The 22,041-nt window shown below is 40.1% G+C and overlaps 1 protein-coding gene across 2 annotated transcripts in view; it reads right to left on the bottom strand.

Moving 5' to 3' along the window:
- Nucleotides 1–22,041, bottom strand: part of GAREM2 (GRB2 associated regulator of MAPK1 subtype 2) — a gene marked incomplete at its 5' end in the record, with an annotated part of 96,975 nt that overhangs the window by 4,035 nt on the left and 70,899 nt on the right. For both annotated transcript variants that reach the window (XM_056563666.1, XM_056563667.1), the window contains 2 exon segments: nt 1,664–2,827; nt 6,249–6,379. In XM_056563666.1, coding sequence (XP_056419641.1) covers nt 1,664–2,827; nt 6,249–6,379 — 1,295 coding nt within the window.

Below are 22,041 nucleotides of genomic sequence, written 5' to 3'. Positions count from 1 at the left end.
TAGGCTAGAAGAGAAGGATGGAGACCAGAGGATAGTGCCTCATGTATTACCCTCATCTCTAGATGTGGCTAGAAGAGAATAATGGAGACCAGAGGATAGTGCCTCATGTATTACCCTCATCTCTAGATGTAGGTAAGAAGGGAAGAATAGACACCAGAGGATAGTGCCTCATGTATTACCCTCATCTCTAGATGTAGGCTAGAAGAGAATAATGGAGACCAGAGGATAGTGCCTCGTGTATTAACCTCATCTCTAGATGTAGGTTAGAAGGGAAGAATAGACACCAGAGGATAGTGCCTCATGTATTACCCTCATCTCTAGATGTAGGCTAGAAGAGAATAATGGAGACCAGAGGATAGTGCCTCGTGTATTACTCTCATCTCTAGATGTAGGCTAGAAGAGAAGAATGGACACCTGAGGATAGTGCCTCGTGTATTAACCTCATCTCTAGATGTAGGCTAGAAGAGAAGAATAAACACCAGAGGATAGTGCCTCATGTATTACCCTCATCTCTAGATGTGGCTAGAAGAGAATAATGTAGACCAGAGGATAGTGCCTCATGTATTACCCTCATCTCTAGATGTAGGTAAGAAGGGAAGAATAGACACCAGAGGATAGTGCCTCATGTATTACCCTCATCTCTAGATGTAGGCTAGAAGAGAATAATGGAGACCAGAGGATAGTGCCTCGTGTATTAACCTCATCTCTAGATGCTGGCTAGAAGAGAAGAATAAACACCAGAGGATAGTGCCTCATGTATTACCCTCATCTCTAGATGTGGCTAGAAGAGAAGGATGGAGACCAGAGGATAGTGACTCGTGTATTACTCTCATCTCTAGATGTGGCTAGAAGAGAAGAATGGAGACCAGAGGATAGTGCCTCGTGTATTACCCTCATCTCTAGATGTGGCTAGAAGAGAAGGATGGAGACCAGAGGATAGTGCCTTGCGTGTATTACCCTCATCTCTAGATGTAAGCTAAAGGAGGAGAATGTAGACCAGAGAATAGTGCCTGGGGTATTACCAACATCTCTAGATGTGACAGGAAGAATAGGTAGATAAAAGTGGGGAATTTTTAGAGCGCTCCTGCTCACAAAGGACCGACACAGGACGATTTCTTGAATATTTTTCCGGACAGCGTGTTTCGGCGCTCACATGCATCTTCATCAGGTCCATAAACAAGTTAGCAGTGTCCTGAGGTGCCGACTGTGCGTGAGTGACTTAGCCTCTCATGCACAGTCGGCACCTCAGGATGCTCCTAACTTAATTGTTTTTGGACCTGATGAAGGCGCATGTGAGCGTCGAAACTTGTTGTCTGAAAAAATTTCAATAAATCGTCCTGTGCAACCGTGGCGTCTTGAGTCCTTCCTTTGTTAACAGGAGCGCTCTACAAATTCCCCACTTTTATCTACCTATTCTTCCTTCATTATTCCGTACCCTAGAGGACACGGATAGGGGAGACAGAGCCGCACACTGCATCCACTGATCTCCACCCAGTGTTGGGCTTGCACCCAGCAGGTCGGTACAGCACATTAGGTGAGGTGATGGGTCTCCCCCCCCCCCTTTTTTTTAATTGACGACATCATACGAGAGAGCGCCCCGTTTTTTTGTTCTTTTTCCATTTTCTATCTAGATGTGACAGGACATAGGATAAGTTGAACTTACCGCATCTGATTTGGGCGGCACTGGTGGCGGTGTGTCCGTTTTTGCTTCTTCAATAGTTAAGGCCGGAGGAGGAGGTGAACATGACTTCCCCTCGAAGGGAGAAGGAGACATGGCAAAACAGATGAGGTCTTGTTGAGTTTTGTTGCCACTTTCTAAGCCCATGGGCTTGCTGCTGGGCTCCGAATAGTTCTCAACATTCTGGTTCGTCCAAAGTTCTTCATAAGGGATCTCTAATTGTTCCTGAGTCCTAAAATCCTGTTCCACCCAATCCGGGGTCATGTATTCTCTGTCTAGGTCTGAGTTATCCGAAGAAGATCCCAACACTTGGCTAGAAATATCCCGGCATTCCTGGGGGCTTGCGTCCGATGGGATGGTCCCACTGTAGACGCACAAGGAAAGACGCTGGAGACCCTGACTGAGCTCCTCCCGGGTGTAATTGATGGATCCGGCCGAGAAGCCTTGTAAGCAGACACGGATTTTCCTCGGACTGGCGCACTCCTCTGCAAAGTCCGTCTTGGTCTCCCGGACAGCCTTGGAATACTCATCGGGGTTGAACCTTTGCTCTTGGCAGTAATAGGCACAGTCTCTCACCAACTTGTCGAAATGGGGGTCCCCACAGAGAAGACCCTCAGGGAGGGAGAATCGAGGCATGTCCGTCAGCAGCAGGAAGTGGAAGGGGTTCACCTCCTCCTTACGTAGAAGACAACACAGAACCACAGTCTTAGAAATAATACTGACCAGCTTATAGCGGTGACCTTCACGGATAATGTGTAGGTCATAAGGGTTACGAGGAGGACGCGTGGGGACCACCACATTGACGGGCAGCCGCACCTTCTCAATAATGCTTCTGATGGTATGTTCCCCTTCCTGCATTTGTAGCTCTAGGGGGCTGCGGGTGCTGAAGCTGCCCTTGCATTGGAAGGGAAGGCTCAGACTCTCATTGGTGCGGTGGTTCATGCAGATGAGACAGGGCATTTTACCCTTCACCTGTTTGCCCAGGGTGGCGGTTTTGCCCAATTTTCTCAAGATGGTGTTCAAGCGAGACTTCTCCTTGACCGTCTTGGCGCAGAGGATCTCTGCCTGGCCCATTAGGGTTAACTCATCCCCTGTATGAAGGGTGAAGTTGTAAACCTCGCTGTCCTCGCTGAACTCCCCCGAGACCACCTAGAAGAAAGAGGAGACGTAAAACATTGGATACTATACATCTGTGGATTTAAAGGGGTCCTCGGGTTTATGCATCTTATCCCCTATCCAAAGGGTAGGGGACAAGATGTATGATCGCAGGGGTCCCGCGGCTGGGGACCCCCGCGATCTCGGTGCAGCACCGGGCATTGTGTGTCGAGCGCTGCTTCTGAGACGAGGACATGACGTCACTGCCATGCCCCTTAGTGACGTCACACCATGACACGCCCCCTCCATTCATGTCTATGGGAGGGGGCGTGACGTCCGTCACGCCCCCTCCCATAGACATGAATGGAGGGGGCCTGACCGTGATGTCATGTCCCCGTCTCGGAGGCAGCGCTCGGCACAGAATGCCTGGGGCTGCACCGTGATCGCGGGGTCCCCCTGCCAACATACATCTTATCCCTTACCCTTTGGAATACCCCTTTAAAGGGCAACTCCAGTTACTATTGATGTCTCTGATGCCGGATTCAGTCCTGAGTGGAGATAAGTGAAAAAGTGGAACATCACTCATGAACAAGCGCCAACTTTTTGGGGTCTTCCTGTACAGGGAGGTTGGGGTTCCCAGTAGTGTGAGCCCCTCTCTCCCCTGTTGTCTCACAGTCTTAGAGATTACTCACCCTATATAAGGGAGGAGCCCCATCTCCTGATCAGGACTGGAGGACCCCATGGCCCCCTCTCCATAAGTGGAGCAGAGAGTCCCCCTTATTTCATATGCCCCGACCTATTAATGTGACACACACACAAAATAATAGGGTTTCCAGCTTAAGATTATTCCGAAGACTTTATACTTTATTGATATTCTTGCTAAAAACTGAAGGCTGATGCATTTCAGACAACACAAAGTCCTTGGCCATGGCTCAAATATATAGAATACAAAAAAATAAAAAAATAACACTTTTATATATTAATACTAGTATACTATTCATTTTTTACTGTTCTTTTCGTGTTCTATATATTTTAAACACCACTAAAGCTATAAGAAGGCTGACGCATTTCTGACAACACATGGTCCTTAGTCGTGACCAAAATTTATAGAATACAAAAAGAACATTTACTGTATACTAATATATATTAATACTAGTATACTATTCATTTTTTACTGTTCTTTTCATGTTCTATATATTTTAAACACCACTAAAGCTATAAGAAGGCTGACGCATTTCTGACAACACATGGTCCTTAGTCGTGACCAAAATTTATAGAATACAAAAAGAACATTTACTGTATACTAATATATATTAATACTAGTATACTATTCATTTTTTACTGTTCTTTTCGTGTTCTATATATTTTAAACACCACTAAAGCTATAAGAAGGCTGACGCATTTCTGACAACACATGGCCCTTAGTCCTGGCCAAAATATATAGAATACAAATAAACATTTACTGTATACTATTATATATTAATACTAGTATACTATTCAGTTTTTAATGTTCTTTTGTACTCTATATGTTTTAGCCACACCCCTTATTATTTGATATATTTTAGCCATGACTAAGGACAGCGTGTTGTCAGAAACGTGTCAACCTTCTCTTATCTTAGTCGTGGCTAAAATATATAGAATACATAAAGAACACTATAAACTGAATAGTATACTAGTATAAATATATAATAGTATAAACTTTCTTGTTGTAGTCTATATATTTTAGCCATGACTAAGGACCATCATGTGTTGCCCGAAATGCATCAAGTCTTCCTATAGCTTAGTCATGGCTAAAAAATATAGACTGCAAAAAGAACATTAAAATTGTACACTAGTATTATGTAGTAGTATTTATGTTTTCTTTGTATTTGACATATTTTAGCCACAACTAAGGACTGCATGTTGTCAGAAACGCGTCAGCCTTTCTATATATTAGTCGTGGCTAAAATATATAAACTACATAAAGAACACTAAAAACTGAATAGTATACTAGTATTATTATACAACTGTATTAACATTCTTTATTGTATTCTATATATTTTAGCCATGACTAAGGACCATGTGTTGCCTGAAATGCGTCAAGACTTCATATAGCTTAGTCATGGGTAAAAGATATAATTGAATTGTATACTAGTATTAATATATAGTAGTATTTAAGTTATTTTTGTACTCTATATATTTTGGCCATGACTAAGGACCACGTATTGCCCGAAATGCGTCAGCCTTCTTATAGCTTATGGTTAAAATGTATAGAGTAAAAAAAAAAAAAAAAAAAAAAAAGAACACTAGGAACTGAATAGTACATCAGTATGGATATGTACAAGTATTAATGTTTTCTTTGTATTCGATAGATTTTAGCCACTACTAAGGACGGCATGTTGTCAGAAACGCGTCAGCCTTCTGATATCTTAGTCGTGGCTTAAATATATAGAATACAAAAAGAACTGAATAGTATCCTAGTATTAATATATAATAGTATAAACATTCTTTTTATATTTTAGCCAGGAGTAAGAACTATGTGTTGCCCGAAACGCGTCAGCCTTCTGATATCTTAGTCGTGGCTAAAATATATAGAATACAAAAAGAACTGAAAAGTATCCTAGTATTAATATATAATAGTATACACATTTTAGTATTCTTTATATTTTAGCCTGGAGAAAGAACTGTGTGTTGCCCGAAACGCGTCACCATTCTTATATTGTAGTCGTGGCTGAAATATATAGACTACAAAAAGAACTGAATAGTATCCTAGCATTAATATATAATAGTATAAACATTCTTTTTGTATTTTTTATATTTTAGCCTGGAGTAAGAACTGTGTGCTGCCCAAAACGCGTCACCATTCTTATATTGTAGTCGTGGCTGAAATATATAGACTACAAAAAGAACTGAATAGTATCCTAGCATTAATATATAATAGTATAAACATTCTTTTTGTATTTTTTTATATTTTAGCCAGGAGTAAGAACTATGTGTTGCCCAAAACGCGTCACCATTCTTAGTTTATGCAGTTTTTAGCATATAAACCAATAAAGTATGAAGATTTATAAATATTCTGGAGTTGGAAACCTATTATTTTGTCTGTGTTCCATATTACCCTTGAGCATAGGGAAGTTTTTACGCACTCTATCCGCATAGGGTAGAGTTTCCCAACCAGCGTGCCTCCAGCTGCTGCAAAACTATAACTCCCAGCATGCCCGAACAGTTGAAGGCTGCTGCGACGGGAGGGAAGCCTTGATTTGCCTTGTAGATCAGTGTTCTTCACACTGTGGACCTCCAGAGGTTGCAAAACTACAACTCCCAGCATGCCCGGACAGCCAATGGCTGTCCGGGCATGCTGGGAGTTGTAGTTACGCAACAGCTGGAAGCGTTCTGGTTGGGAAACACTGGAATAAGGGATTACAGACCTATGGCGGTGGTACTGGACTGTTTCTATCTACTTTCTGTCCCCTTGACCCCTGACCCCTGACCTGACCTTGACGCTGAATGTGATCGCCTCCATCACAAAGACTCGGTCCGGGAAGACGCTCGCCACCTCCTCCACGCTGCTGAAATACTGCACCGGCTCCCGCACATCCCGGTCCTGATCCAGGAGCTTAAACTTCCCTGAGAAGAAGAGGACGGTCACATCATCAGGACTAATACAATATGTCTCACAAAATCTGCTTGCAGTCAGTGAATGGAAACCTTTTTTTTTTTTTTTTTTCGTTTTTTTTTTTATTATAAAAAGTAAAAACTTTTGATATTATTAACCCCTTAGCATCCAGTTGTCTCCCTTCTTTTTCCACAACAGCTCACTCTTAAAGCTTTTAACATACTGTCATTTTCACTTTTTTTTTTTTAAAGGGGCAATTAATGATGTATTTTTATAGCTTGGGTCATTTATAATAATTTTTTTTATTTGTGTTTTATGCGCAAATATTAAGTATTTATATTCATTTTTATTTAGGGTGAGTGGGGTGTGTGTTATTTTTCTTATTATTAATTATATTATGATTATTATTATTGTATTTAATATTATAATAATTATTTAATTATAATTATTTTATCATCGTAATTATATTATAATTTATTATTATTAGTGTTATTGTTATTATCATGATTTTATTATTACAATTATGTTATTATGATATTTTTTTATTATTGTAATTCAAATTATTATTAATACTACTGTTCAATAATAATAATAACAACAATAATATAATGTTTTATCATAATTATTATTGTATTTTATTAATATTATTTTTATTTATTATTTCGAAAACTTTTTTTTTTTTTATTTCTTTACTTTTTAACTAGTTTCATTGGGAAGTATAATGCTCCGCACTACTGCTGCAGCCTGAGGGTTTGTTACAGTGTATCAGTGCAAGTGGGAGCTAAAAGATTTGTTCATTAATGTTAATGTATCATTAGACTTTATCATTGCTGTTCAGGTGAACTATTTTTTTCAACCTTATTCTCTGTGGTGCCGATACGTATATGCGCCAATTTAATTCAACACGAGTCGTTTATTACATTTTGCGCAGTTACACATTTCCTGAAATTTCTCCCCTCCCCCCCAAAAAGAAAATTTGCCAGTACGTAATTTTCTATGGTTCAGCCATATCACACAATTTTGCGACTTTTTATGCCCTTTGCGCGAAAAAATGTCTATTTTAAAAAAAATTCGTTTTTACAGGAAACAAAACGCAAAGTGACGTCTCTGCTGGTGAACGTTGAGAACTTTTTGGAGATGCTTGTGCAAAAAATTTAAAATAAGAAAAAAATTGCGACAATTTTTTAAAAGGAGGCGCAGAAAATAGTTACCACAGTTACCGCTGCAAACGCCAAAATAAAAAAATGACTCCTGTAAAATGATAATTTTTTTGTTGACAATAATTGCGTATAGAAATTGCGACATTTCACAGCTAAAACAAAAAAAGTGTAAACGCAATGATTCACTTTAGGAAGAATACGCTTTGATAAATGTAGGCGCCGTTCTTGGCGCAGTTTATGGCACTTTTCACTGTACAATTATACTGAACTTCTAACTGCACTTCCGCTATGTGACCACATGAGGGCGCAGTGACCATTGTTCAGGATGGTGTCGCTGTCCTTCAGCACTGTCTGGTCCCCGGTGGAGGACATAGGGGGCAGCACTCATCTTCCAGGACGTCTCCACCATTCAGGACAATGTGCCTCATTGTCCTCCTGATTCTCCTGGGAAAGTTCCTCCCCCGTCTCTAGGATAAGGTATTGAACCATCTCCCCATTATATGCCGCAGACTCCGGAGACCCCCCAGCTATGGTTTTCCCACCATAAAACTGTTCATCCTGCGCCTCCTGGTTCATGATGTGAATCTAAGAAAATCGGTAAAGACGGACACCTAGTGCAGTCATTCTGTGTAAGGACGTGTTCACACCATGTATATATATATATAGTCCTTGTTCACACCATGTATACATATATATATATATAGTCCTTGTTCACACCATGTATATATATATATATATAGTCCTTGTTCACACCATGTATATATATATATATATATATATAGTCCTTGTTCACACCATGTATATATATATATATAGTCCTTGTTCACACCATGTATATATATATATATATATAGTCCTTGTTCACACCATGTATATATATATATATATATATAGTCCTTGTTCACACCATGTATATATATATATATATATATATAGTCCTTGTTCACACCATGTATATATATATATAGTCCTTGTTCACACCATGTATATATATATATAGTCCTTGTTCACACCATGTATATATATATATATAGTCCTTGTTCACACCATGTATATATATATATATATATATATATATATAGTCCTTGTTAACACCATGTTATATATATATATATATATAGTCCTTGTTAACACCATGTATATATATATATATAGTCCTTGTTCACACCATGTTTATATATATATATATATATATATATATAGTCCTTGTTAACACCATGTATATATATATATATATATATAGTCCTTGTTCACACCATGTTTATATATATATATATATATATATATATATATATATGTATATATAGTCCTTGTTCACACCATGTTTATATATATATATATATATATATATATATATATATATATAGTCCTTGTTCACACCATGTATATATATATATATAGTCCTTGTTCACACCATGTATATATATATATATAGTCCTTGTTCACACCATGTTTATATATATATATATATATATATATATAGTCCTTGTTCACACCATGTTTATATATATATATATATATATATATATATATATATATATAGTCCTTGTTCACACCATGTATATATATATATATATATATATATATATATAGTCCTTGTTCACACCATGTATATATATATATATATATATAGTCCTTGTTCACACCATGTTTATATATATAAGTTTTGTTCACACCATATTTTAATTCATTTTTAAGCTGTGGAACTACAAGTCCCAGTTCCTGGTCATCTGCCCATCCCCCCCTATCTCTGGATTCTCTGCGGTCCTGAATGGGGGGCATTATTAGAGTGTGACCCCCCCAGATCCTGCAGACAATGGTTGAGTCCTGGCATTGTCCTGAGAACAATAGCGCCAAGCCGGAGAGTAATCGGCGTCTGGGAACCGATGTGAATGAGGTCACCGTGGCACTAAGACCCAGGAACCGCCAGGGGCTCCTCACCCCATCCATATGATGTACACAGGAATGATCACCCAGCTTTCCACAGACCCTGATCATTCACTGTCTCCGTAGATTATGTAAGTCTTCACTGCCGGTCTGTTCATGAAACAGGAGGCTCAGGATGAACAGAGACCCGTATAGCAGTGGTTTACAAACTGAAGACCTTCAGCTGTTGCAAAACTACAGTTCCCAGCATTCTCGGACAGCCATCGGCTCGTGTTTTCCAACCAGTGTTCCTCCAGCTGTTGCAAAACTACAACTCCCAGCATGTCTGGACAACCTTAGGCTAGTGTTTTCCAGCCAGGGTGCCTGCAGCTGTTGCAAAACTACAACTCCCAGCATGTCTGGACAACCTTAGGCTAGTGTTTTCCAGCCAGGGTGCCTGCAGCTGTTGCAAAACTACAACTCCCAGCATGTCTGGACAACCTTAGGCCAGTGTTCTCCAGCCAGGGTGCCTGCAGCTGTTGCAAAACTACAACTCCCAGCATGTCTGGACAACCTTAGGCTAGTGTTTTCCAGCCAGGGTGCCTGAAGTTGTTGCAAAACTACAACTCCCAGCATGCCCGGACAGCCGTTGGCTGTCTGGGCATGCTGGGAGTTGTAGTTTCGCAATGGCTGGAGGTCCACAGTTTGGAGACCATTAGGGAATTCTGTCTCCTGTCACCAGCCCCTCCAGAGGACATAACTCTTTAGGGTGAGACGTTTACACCCCGGAGTGTCTAGTGCGGGGGGGGGGGGGGGGGGGGGGGCAGTGGGGTTAATTTGTCTCCACTGACTTCTTCCCGAACTCAGGGCTTGGGATGGAGTGTGGGGAACGTGCGGCGCTGTAGTTCTCTGCCGGGCCCCCAGGGGTCACTCCTCCCCTACAGGGAACACAGATCTCCTCACTCCTTATGCTCCACAAAATGTGCTTCACAATTCAAGACTACAACTCCCAGCATCTTCTGACAGCTCTAATATGTCTCTCCAGCTGATGGCGAACTACAACTCCCAGCATGCCCTGATTACTGTAATATGTTTCACTTCTACAATCTCCATCAATACAGACTCTTAAAGGGGCAGAGGACTGAGTTGCAGGGACTGCACATCCCATAGGTGGCAGCAGAGAGGAGAGGAGAACCCCAGGAGGCCACAATACTAATCACTGATCCACCATACACTGCTAATCACTGATCCACCATACAATACTAATCACTGATCCAACATACACTGCTAATCACTGATCCACCATACAATACTAATCACTGATCCAACATACACTGCTAATCACTGATCCACCATACAATACTAATCACTGATCCACCATACAATACTAATCACTGATCCACCATACAATGCTAATCACTGATCCACCATACAATGCTAATCACTGATCCACCATACAATACTAATCACTGATCCACTATACATTGCTAATCACTGATCCACCATACAATGCTAATCACTGATCCACCATACATTGCTAATCACTGATCCACCATACAATACTAATCACTGATCCACCATACATTGCTAATCACTGATCCACCATACAATACTAATCACTGATCCACCATACATTGCTAATCACTGATCCACCATACAATGCTAATCACTGATCCACCATACATTGCTAATCACTGATCCACCATACAATGCTAATCACTGATCCACCATACATTGCTAATCACTGATCCACCATACAATACTAATCACTGATCCACCATACAATGCTAATCACTGATCCACCATACAATACTAATCACTGATCCACCATACAATACTAATCACTGATCCACCATACAATGCTAATCACTGATCCACCATACAATACTAATCACTGATCCACCATACAATGCTAATCACTGATCCACCATACAATACTAATCACTGATCCACCATACAATGCTAATCACTGACCCACCATACATTGCTAATCACTTATCCACCATACAATACTAATCACTGATCCACCATACAATGCTAATCACTGATCCACCATACATTGCTAATCACTTATCCACCATAGAATACTAATCACTTATCCACCATACAATGCTTATCACTGATCCACCATACAATGCTAATCACTGATCCACCATACAATACTAATCACTGATCTACCATACAATGCTAATCACTGATCCACCATACAATACTAATCACTGATCACCCGTACAATGCTAATCACTGATCCACCATACAATGCTAATCACTGATCCACCATACAATGCTAATCACTGATCCACCATACAATACTAATCACTGATCACCCGTACAATGCTAATCACTGATCCACCATACAATGCTAATCACTGATCCACCATACAATGCTAATCACTGATCCACCATACAATGCTAATCACTGATCCACCATACAATGCTAATCACTGATCCACCATATGATACTAATCATTGATCCACCATACAATACTAATCACTGAACCACCATACAATACTAATCACTGATCCACCATACAATGCTAATCACTGATCCACCATACAATGCTAATCACTGATCCACCATACAATACTAATCACTGATCAACCATACAATACTAATCACTGATCCACCGTATAATGCTAATCACTGATCCACCATACAATACTAATCACTGATCCACCATACAATGCTAATCACTGATCCACCATACAATACTGATCACTGATCCACCATACAATGCTAATCACTGATCCACCATACAATACTAATCACTGATCCACCGTATAATGCTAATCACTGATCCACCATACAATACTAATCACTGATCCAACATACATTGCTAATCACTGATCTACCATACAATGCTAATCACTGATCCACCATGCATTGCTAATCACTAAGCCACCATACAATGCTAATCACTGATCCACCATATGACACTAATCACTGATCCACCATACATTGCTAATCACTGATCCACCATATGATACTAATCACTGATCCACCATACAATACTAATCACTGATCCACCATACAATACCAATCAGTGATCCACCATACAATGCTAATCACTGATCCACCATACAATACTAATCACTGATCCACCATATATTGCTAATCACTGATCCACCATACAATACTAATCACTGATCCACCATACAATGTTAATCACTGAGCCACCATATGATACTAATCACTGAGCCACCATACAATGCTAATCACTGATCCACCATACAATACTAATCACTGATCCACCATACAATACTAATCACTGATCCACCATACAATACTAATCACTGATCCACCATACAATACTAATCACTGATCCACCATACAATACCAATCACTGATCCACCATACATTGCTAATCACTGATCCACCATACAATACTAATCACTGATCCACCATACATTGCTAATCACTGATCCACCATACATTGCTAATCACTGATCCACCATACATTGCTAATCACTGATCCACCATACATTGCTAATCACTGATCCACCATACAATACTAATCACTGATCCACCATACATTGCTAATCACTGATCCACCATACAATAATAATCACTGAGCCGCCATACAATACTAATCACTGATCCACCATATGATACTAATCACTGATCCACTATACATTGCTAATCACTGAGCCACCGTACAATACTAATCACTGATCCACCATACAATGCTAATCACTGATCCACCATACAATGCTAATCAATGATCCACCATACAATACTAATCACTGATCCACCATATGATACTAATCACTGATCCACTATACATTGCTAATCACTGAGCCACCATATGATACTAATCACTGATCCACTATACAATACTAATCACTGATCCACCATACAATGCTATTCACTGATCCACCAAACATTGCTTATCACTGATCCACCATACAATACTAATCACTGATCCACCATATAATACTAATCACTGATCCACCATACAATACTAATCACTGATCCACCGTATAATGCTAATCACTGATCCACCATACAATACTAATCACTGCACCACCATACAATACTAATCACTGATCCACCATACATTGCTAATCACTGATCCACCATACAATGCTAATCACTGATCCACCATACATTGCTAATCACTGAGCCACCATACAATGCTAATCACTGATCCACCATACAATGCTAATCACTGAGCCACCATACATTGCTAATCACTGATCCACCATACAATGCTAATCACTGATTCACCATACATTGCTAATCACTGATCCACCATACATTGCTAATCACTGATCCACCATACAATGCTAATCACTGATCCACCATACAATGCTAATCACTGATCCACCATATAATACTAATCACTGATCCACCATACAATACTAATCACTGATCCACCATATAATGCTAATCACTGATCCACCATACAATACTAATCACTGCACCACCATACAATACTAATCACTGATCCACCATACATTGCTAATCACTGATCCACCATACAATGCTAATCACTGATCCACCATACAATGCTAATCACTGATTCACCATACAATGCTAATCACTGATCCACCATACAATACTAATCACTGATCCACCATACATTGCTAATCACTGATCCACCATACATTGCTAATCACTGATCCACCATACATTGCTAATCACTGATCCACCATACATTGCTAATCACTGATCCACCATACAATACTAATCACTGATCCACCATACATTGCTAATCACTGATCCACCATACAATAATAATCACTGAGCCGCCATACAATACTAATCACTGATCCACCATATGATACTAATCACTGATCCACTATACATTGCTAATCACTGAGCCACCGTACAATACTAATCACTGATCCACCATACAATGCTAATCACTGATCCACCATACAATGCTAATCAATGATCCACCATACAATACTAATCACTGATCCACCATATGATACTAATCACTGATCCACTATACATTGCTAATCACTGAGCCACCATATGATACTAATCACTGATCCACTATACAATACTAATCACTGATCCACTATACAATACTAATCAATGATCCACCATACAATGCTAATCACTGATCCACCATATAATACTAATCACTGATCCACCATACAATACTAATCACTGATCCACCATATAATGCTAATCACTGATCCACCATACAATACTAATCACTGCACCACCATACAATACTAATCACTGATCCACCATACATTGCTAATCACTGATCCACCATACAATGCTAATCACTGATCCACCATGCATTGCTAATCACTGAGCCACCATACACTGCTAATCACTAATACACCATACAATGCTAATCACTGATCCACCATACAATGCTAATCACTGATCCACCAAATGATACTAATCACTGATCCACCATACATTGCTAATCACTGATCCACCATATGATACCAATCACTGATCCACCATACATTGCTAATCACTGATCCACCATATGATACTAATCACTGATCCACCGTATAATGCTAATCACTGATCCACCATACAATACTAATCACTGAGCCACCATATGATACTAATCACTGAGCCACCATACAATGCTAATCACTGATCCACCATACAATACTAATCACTGATCCACCATACAATACTAATCACTGATCCACCATACAATACTAATCACTGATCCACCATACAATACTAATCACTGATCCACCATACAATACTAATCACTGATCCACCATACATTGCTAATCACTGATCCACCATACAATGCTAATCACTGATTCACCATACATTGCTAATCACTGATCCACTATACAATACTAATCACTGATCCACCATACAATGCTATTCACTGATCCACCAAACATTGCTTATCACTGATCCACCATACAATACTAATCACTGATCCACCATATAATACTAATCACTGATCCACCATACAATACTAATCACTGATCCACCGTATAATGCTAATCACTGATCCACCATACATTGCTAATCACTGATCCACCATACAATGCTAATCACTGATCCACCATACAATGCTAATCACTGATCCACCATACAATACTAATCACTGATCCACCATGCATTGCTAATCACTGATCCACCATGCATTTCTAATCACTGATCAGCCATACATTGCTAATCACTGATCCACCATACAATGCTAATCACTGATCCACCATACAATGCTAATCACTGAACCACCATGCATTGCTAATCACTGAACCACCATACAATACTAATCACTGATCCACTATACAATGCTAATCACTGATCCACCATACAATGCTAATCACTGATCCACCATAGGATACTAATCACTGAACCACCATACAATGCTAATCACTGAGCCACCATACAATGCTAATCACTGAGCCACCATACAATGCTAATCACTGATCCACCATACAATGCTAATCACTGATCCACCATACATTGCTAATCACTGATCCACCATACAATGCTAATCACTGATCCACCATACATTGCTAATCACTGATCCACCATACAATGCTAATCACTGATCCACCATACATTGCTAATCACTGATCCACCATACAATGCTAATCACTGATCCACCATACATTGCTAATCACTGAGCCACCATACAATGCTAATCACTGATCCACCATACAATGCTAATCACTGAGCCACCATACATTGCTAATCACTGATCCACCATACAATGCTAATCACTGATTCACCATACATTGCTAATCACTGATCCACCATACATTGCTAATCACTGATCCACCATACAATGCTAATCACTGATCCACCATACAATGCTAATCACTGATCCACCATGCATTGCTAATCACTGATCCACCATGCAATGCTAATCACTGATCCACCATACATTGCTAATCACTGATCCACCATACATTGCTAATCACTGATCCACCATACAATGCTAATCACTGATCCACCATGCATTGCTAATCACTGATCCACCATACATTGCTAATCACTGATCCACCATACAATGCGAATCACTGATTCACCATGCATTGCTAATCACTGATCCATCATACAAGGCTAATCACTGATCCACCATATGATACTAATCACTGAGCCACCATACAATGCTAATCACTGATCCACCATACAATGTTAATCACTAATCCACCATGCATTGCTAATCACTGATCCACCATACAATGCTAATTACTGATCCACCATATGATACTAATCACTGATCCACCATACAATGCTAATCACTGATCCACCATGCATTGCTAATCACTGATCCACCATACAATGCTAATCACTGATCCACCATACAATGCTAATCACTGATCCACCATACAATGCTAATCACTGATCCACCATACAATGCTAATCACTGAGCCACCATACAGCGCTAATCACTGAGCCACCATGCATTGCTAATCACTGATCCACCATACAATGCTAATCACTGATTCACCATACAATGCTAATCACTGAGCCACCATACAATGCTAATCACTGATCCACCATACAATGTTAATCACTAATCCACCATGCATTGCTAATCACTGATCCACCATACAATGCTAATCACTGATCCACCATATGATACTGATCACTGAGCCACCATATAATGCTAATCACTGATCCACCATACAATGCTAATCACTGATCCACCATGCATTGCTAATCACTGATCCACCATACAATGCTAATCACTGATCCACCATACAATGCTAATCACTGATCCACCATACAATGCTAATCACTGAGCCACCATACAGCGCTAATCACTGATCCACCATACAATGCTAATCACTGATTCACCATACAATGCTAATCACTGAGCCACCATATATTGCTAATCACTGATCCACCATACAATGCTAATCACTGAGCCACCATACAATGCTAATCACTGAGCCAACATACATTGCTAATCACTGATCCACCATACAATGCTATTCACTGATCCACCATGCATTGCTAATCACTGATCCACCATACATTGCTAATCACTGATCCACCATACAATGCTAATCACTGATCCACCATGCATTGCTAATCACTGATCCACCATACAATGCTAATCACTGATCCACCATGCATTGCTAATCACTGATCCACCATACAATGCTTAATGCTTATCACTGATCCACCATGCATTGCTAATCACTGATCCACCATACAATGCAAATCACTGATCCACCATACAATGCTAATCACTGATCCACCATACAATGCTAATCACTGATCCACCGTACAATGCTAATCACTGATTCACCATACAATACTAATCACTGATCCACCATACAATACTAATCACTGATCCACCATACAATACTAATCACTGAGCCACCATACAATGCTAATCACTGATCCAATGTACAATGCTAATCACTGATCCACCATACATTGCTAATCACTGATCCACCATACAAGGCTAATCACTGAGCCACCATACAAGGCTAATCACTGATCCACCATACAATACTAATCACTGAGCCACCATACAATGCTAATCACTGATCCACCGTACAATGCTAATCACTTTTCCACCATACAATGCTAATCACTGATCCACCATACAATGCTAATCACTGATCCACCATACAATGCTAATCACTGATCCACCATACAATGCTAATCACTGAGCCACCATACAGCGCTAATCACTGATCCACCATACATTGCTAATCACTGATCCACCATACAATGCTAATCACTGATCCACCATACATTGCTAATCACTGATCCATCATACAAGGCTAATCACTGATCCACCATATGATACTAATCACTGAGCCACCATTCAATGCTAATCACTGATCCACCATGCAATGTTAATCACTAATCCACCATGCATTGCTAATCATTGATCCACCATACAATGCTAATTACTGATCCACCATACGATACTAATCACTGATCCACCATACAATGCTAATCACTGATCCACCATGCATTGCTAATCACTGATCCACCATACAATGCTAATCACTGATCCACCATACAATGCTAATCACTGATCCACCATACAATGCTAATCACTGATCCACCATACAATGCTAATCACTGAGCCACCATACAGCGCTAATCACTGAGCCACCATACATTGCTAATCACTGATCCACCATACAATGCTAATCACTGATCCACCATACAATGCTAATCACTGAGCCACCATACAGCGCTAATCACTGAGCCACCAAACATTGCTAATCACTGATCCACCATACAATGCTAATCACTGATTCACCATACAATGCTAATCACTGAGCCACCATACAATGCTAATCACTGATCCACCATACAATGTTAATCACTAATCCACCATGCATTGCTAATCACTGATCCACCATACAATGCTAATCACTGATCCACCATATGATACTAATCACTGAGCCACCATATAATGCTAATCACTGATCCACCATACAATGCTAATCACTGATCCACCATGCATTGCTAATCACTGATCCACCATACAATGCTTATCACTGATCCACCATACAATGCTAATCACTGATCCACCATACAATGCTAATCACTGAGCCACCATACAGCGCTAATCACTGAGCCACCATTAATTGCTAATCACTGATCCACCATACAATGCTAATCACTGATTCAACATAAAATGCTAATCACTGAGCCACCATATATTGCTAATCACTGATCCACCATACAATGCTAATCACTGAGCCACCATACATTGCTAATCACTGATCCACCATACAATGCTATTGACTGATCCACCATGCATTGCTAATCACTGATTTACCATACATTGCTAATCACTGATCCACCATACAATGCTAATCACTGATCCACCATGCATTGCTAATCACTGATCCACCATACAATGCTAATCACTGATCCACCATGCATTGCTAATCACTGATCCATCATACAATGCTTATCACTGATCCACCATACAATGCTAATCACTGATCCACCATACAATGCTAATCACTGAGCCACCATACAGCGCTAATCACTGAGCCACCATTCATTGCTAATCACTGATCCACCATACAATGCTAATCACTGATTCACCATACAATGCTAATCACTGAGCCACCATATATTGCTAATCACTGATCCACCATACAATGCTAATCACTGAGCCACCATACAATGCTAATCACTGAGCCACCATACATTGCTAATCACTGATCCACCATACATTGCTAATCACTGATCCACCATACAAGGCTAATCACTGAGCCACCATACAAGGCTAATCACTGATCCATCATACAATACTAATCACTGAGCCACCATACAATGCTAATCACTGATCCACCGTACAATGCTAATCACTTTTCCACCATACAGTGCTAATCACTGAGCCACCATACATTGCTAATCACTGAGCCACCATACATTGCTAATCACTGAGCCACTATACAATGCTAATCACTGAGCCACCATACAGCGCTAATCACTGATCCACCATGCATTGCTAATCACTGATCCACCATACATTGCTAATCACTGATCCACCATACAATGCTAATCACTGATCCACCATACATTGCTAATCACTGATCCATCATACAAGGCTAATCACTGATCCACCATATGATACTAATCACTGAGCCACCATTCAATGCTAATCACTGATCCACCATACAATGTTAATCACTAATCCACCATGCATTGCAAATCACTGATCCACCATACAATGCTAATTACTGATCCACCATATGATACTAATCACTGATCCACCATACAATGCTAATCACTGATCCACCATGCATTGCTAATCACTGATCCACCATACAATGCTTATCACTGATCCACCATACAATGCTAATCACTGATCCACCATACAATGCTAATCACTGAGCCACCATACAGCGCTACTCACTGAGCCACCATTCATTGCTAATCACTGATTCACCATACAATGCTAATCACTGATTCACCATACAATGCTAATCACTGAGCCACCATATATTGCTAATCACTGATCCACCATACAATGCTAATCACTGAGCCACCATACAATGCTAATCACTGAGCCACCATACATTGCTAATCACTGATCCACCATACAATGCTATTCACTGATCCACCATGCATTGCTAATCACTGATCCACCATACATTGCTAATCACTGATCCACCATACAATGCTAATCACTGATCCACCATGCATTGCTAATCACTGATCCACCATACAATGCTAATCACTGATCCACCATGCATTGCTAATCACTGATCCACCATACAATGCTTATCACTGATCCACCATACAATGCTAATCACTGATCCACCATACAATGCTAATCACTGAGCCACCATACAGCGCTAATCACTGAGCCACCATTCATTGCTAATCACTGATCCACCATACAATGCTAATCACTGATTCACCATACAATGCTAATCACTGAGCCACCATATATTGCTAATCACTGATCCACCATACAATGCTAATCACTGAGCCACCATACAATGCTAATCACTGAGCCACCATACATTGCTAATCACTGATCCACCATACAATGCTATTCACTGATCCACCATGCATTGCTAATCACTGATCCACCATACATTGCTATTCACTGATCCACCATACAATGCTAATCACTGATCCACCATGCATTGCTAATCACTGATCCACCATACAATGCTAATCACTGATCCACCATGCATTGCTAATCACTGATCCACCATACAATGCTTATCACTGATCCACCATGCATTGCTAATCAGTGATCCACCATACAATGCAAATCACTGATTCACCATACAATGCTAATCACTGATCCACCATACAATGCTAATCACTGATCCACCGTACAATGCTAATCACTGATCCACCATACAATACTAATCACTGATCCACCATACAATACTAATCACTGATCCACCATACAATACTAATCACTGAGCCACCATACAATGCTAATCACTGATCCAACGTACAATGCTAATCACTGATCCACCATACATTGCTAATCACTGATCCACCATACAAGGCTAATCACTGAGCCACCATACAAGGCTAATCACTGATCCACCATACAATGCTTATCACTGAGCCACCATACAATGCTAATCACTGATCCACCGTACAATGCTAATCACTTTTCCACCATACAATGCTAATCATTGAGCCACCATACATTGCTAATCACTGAGCCACCATACATTGCTAATCACTGAGCCACTATACAATGCTAATCACTGAGCCACCATACAGCGCTAATCACTGAGCCACCATACATTGCTAATCACTGATCCACCATACAATGCTAATTACTGATTCACCATACAATGCTAATCACTGAGCCACCATACAATGCTAATCACTGATCCACCATACAATGTTAATCACTAATCCACCATACAATGCTAATCACTGATCCACCATATGATACTAATCACTGAGCCACCATATAATGCTAATCACTGATCCACCATACAATGCTAATCACTGATCCACCATGCATTGCTAATCACTGATCCACCATACAATGCTAATCACTGATCCACCATACAATGCTAATCACTGATCCACCATACAATGCTAATCACTGAGCCACCATACAGCGCTAATCACTGAGCCACCATACATTGCTAATCACTGATCCACCATACAATGCTAATCACTGATTCACCATACAATGCTAATCACTGAGCCACCATATATTGCTAATCACTGATCCACCATACAATGCTAATCACTGAGCCACCATACAATGCTA

The sequence above is a fragment of the Hyla sarda genome, chromosome 3 (genome assembly GCF_029499605.1).
Source record: "Hyla sarda isolate aHylSar1 chromosome 3, aHylSar1.hap1, whole genome shotgun sequence".
Lineage (NCBI taxonomy): Eukaryota > Metazoa > Chordata > Amphibia > Anura > Hylidae > Hyla > Hyla sarda.
The sequence above is the reverse complement of the archived record's forward strand: the minus strand, read 5'-3'. Positions and strand labels throughout refer to the sequence as shown.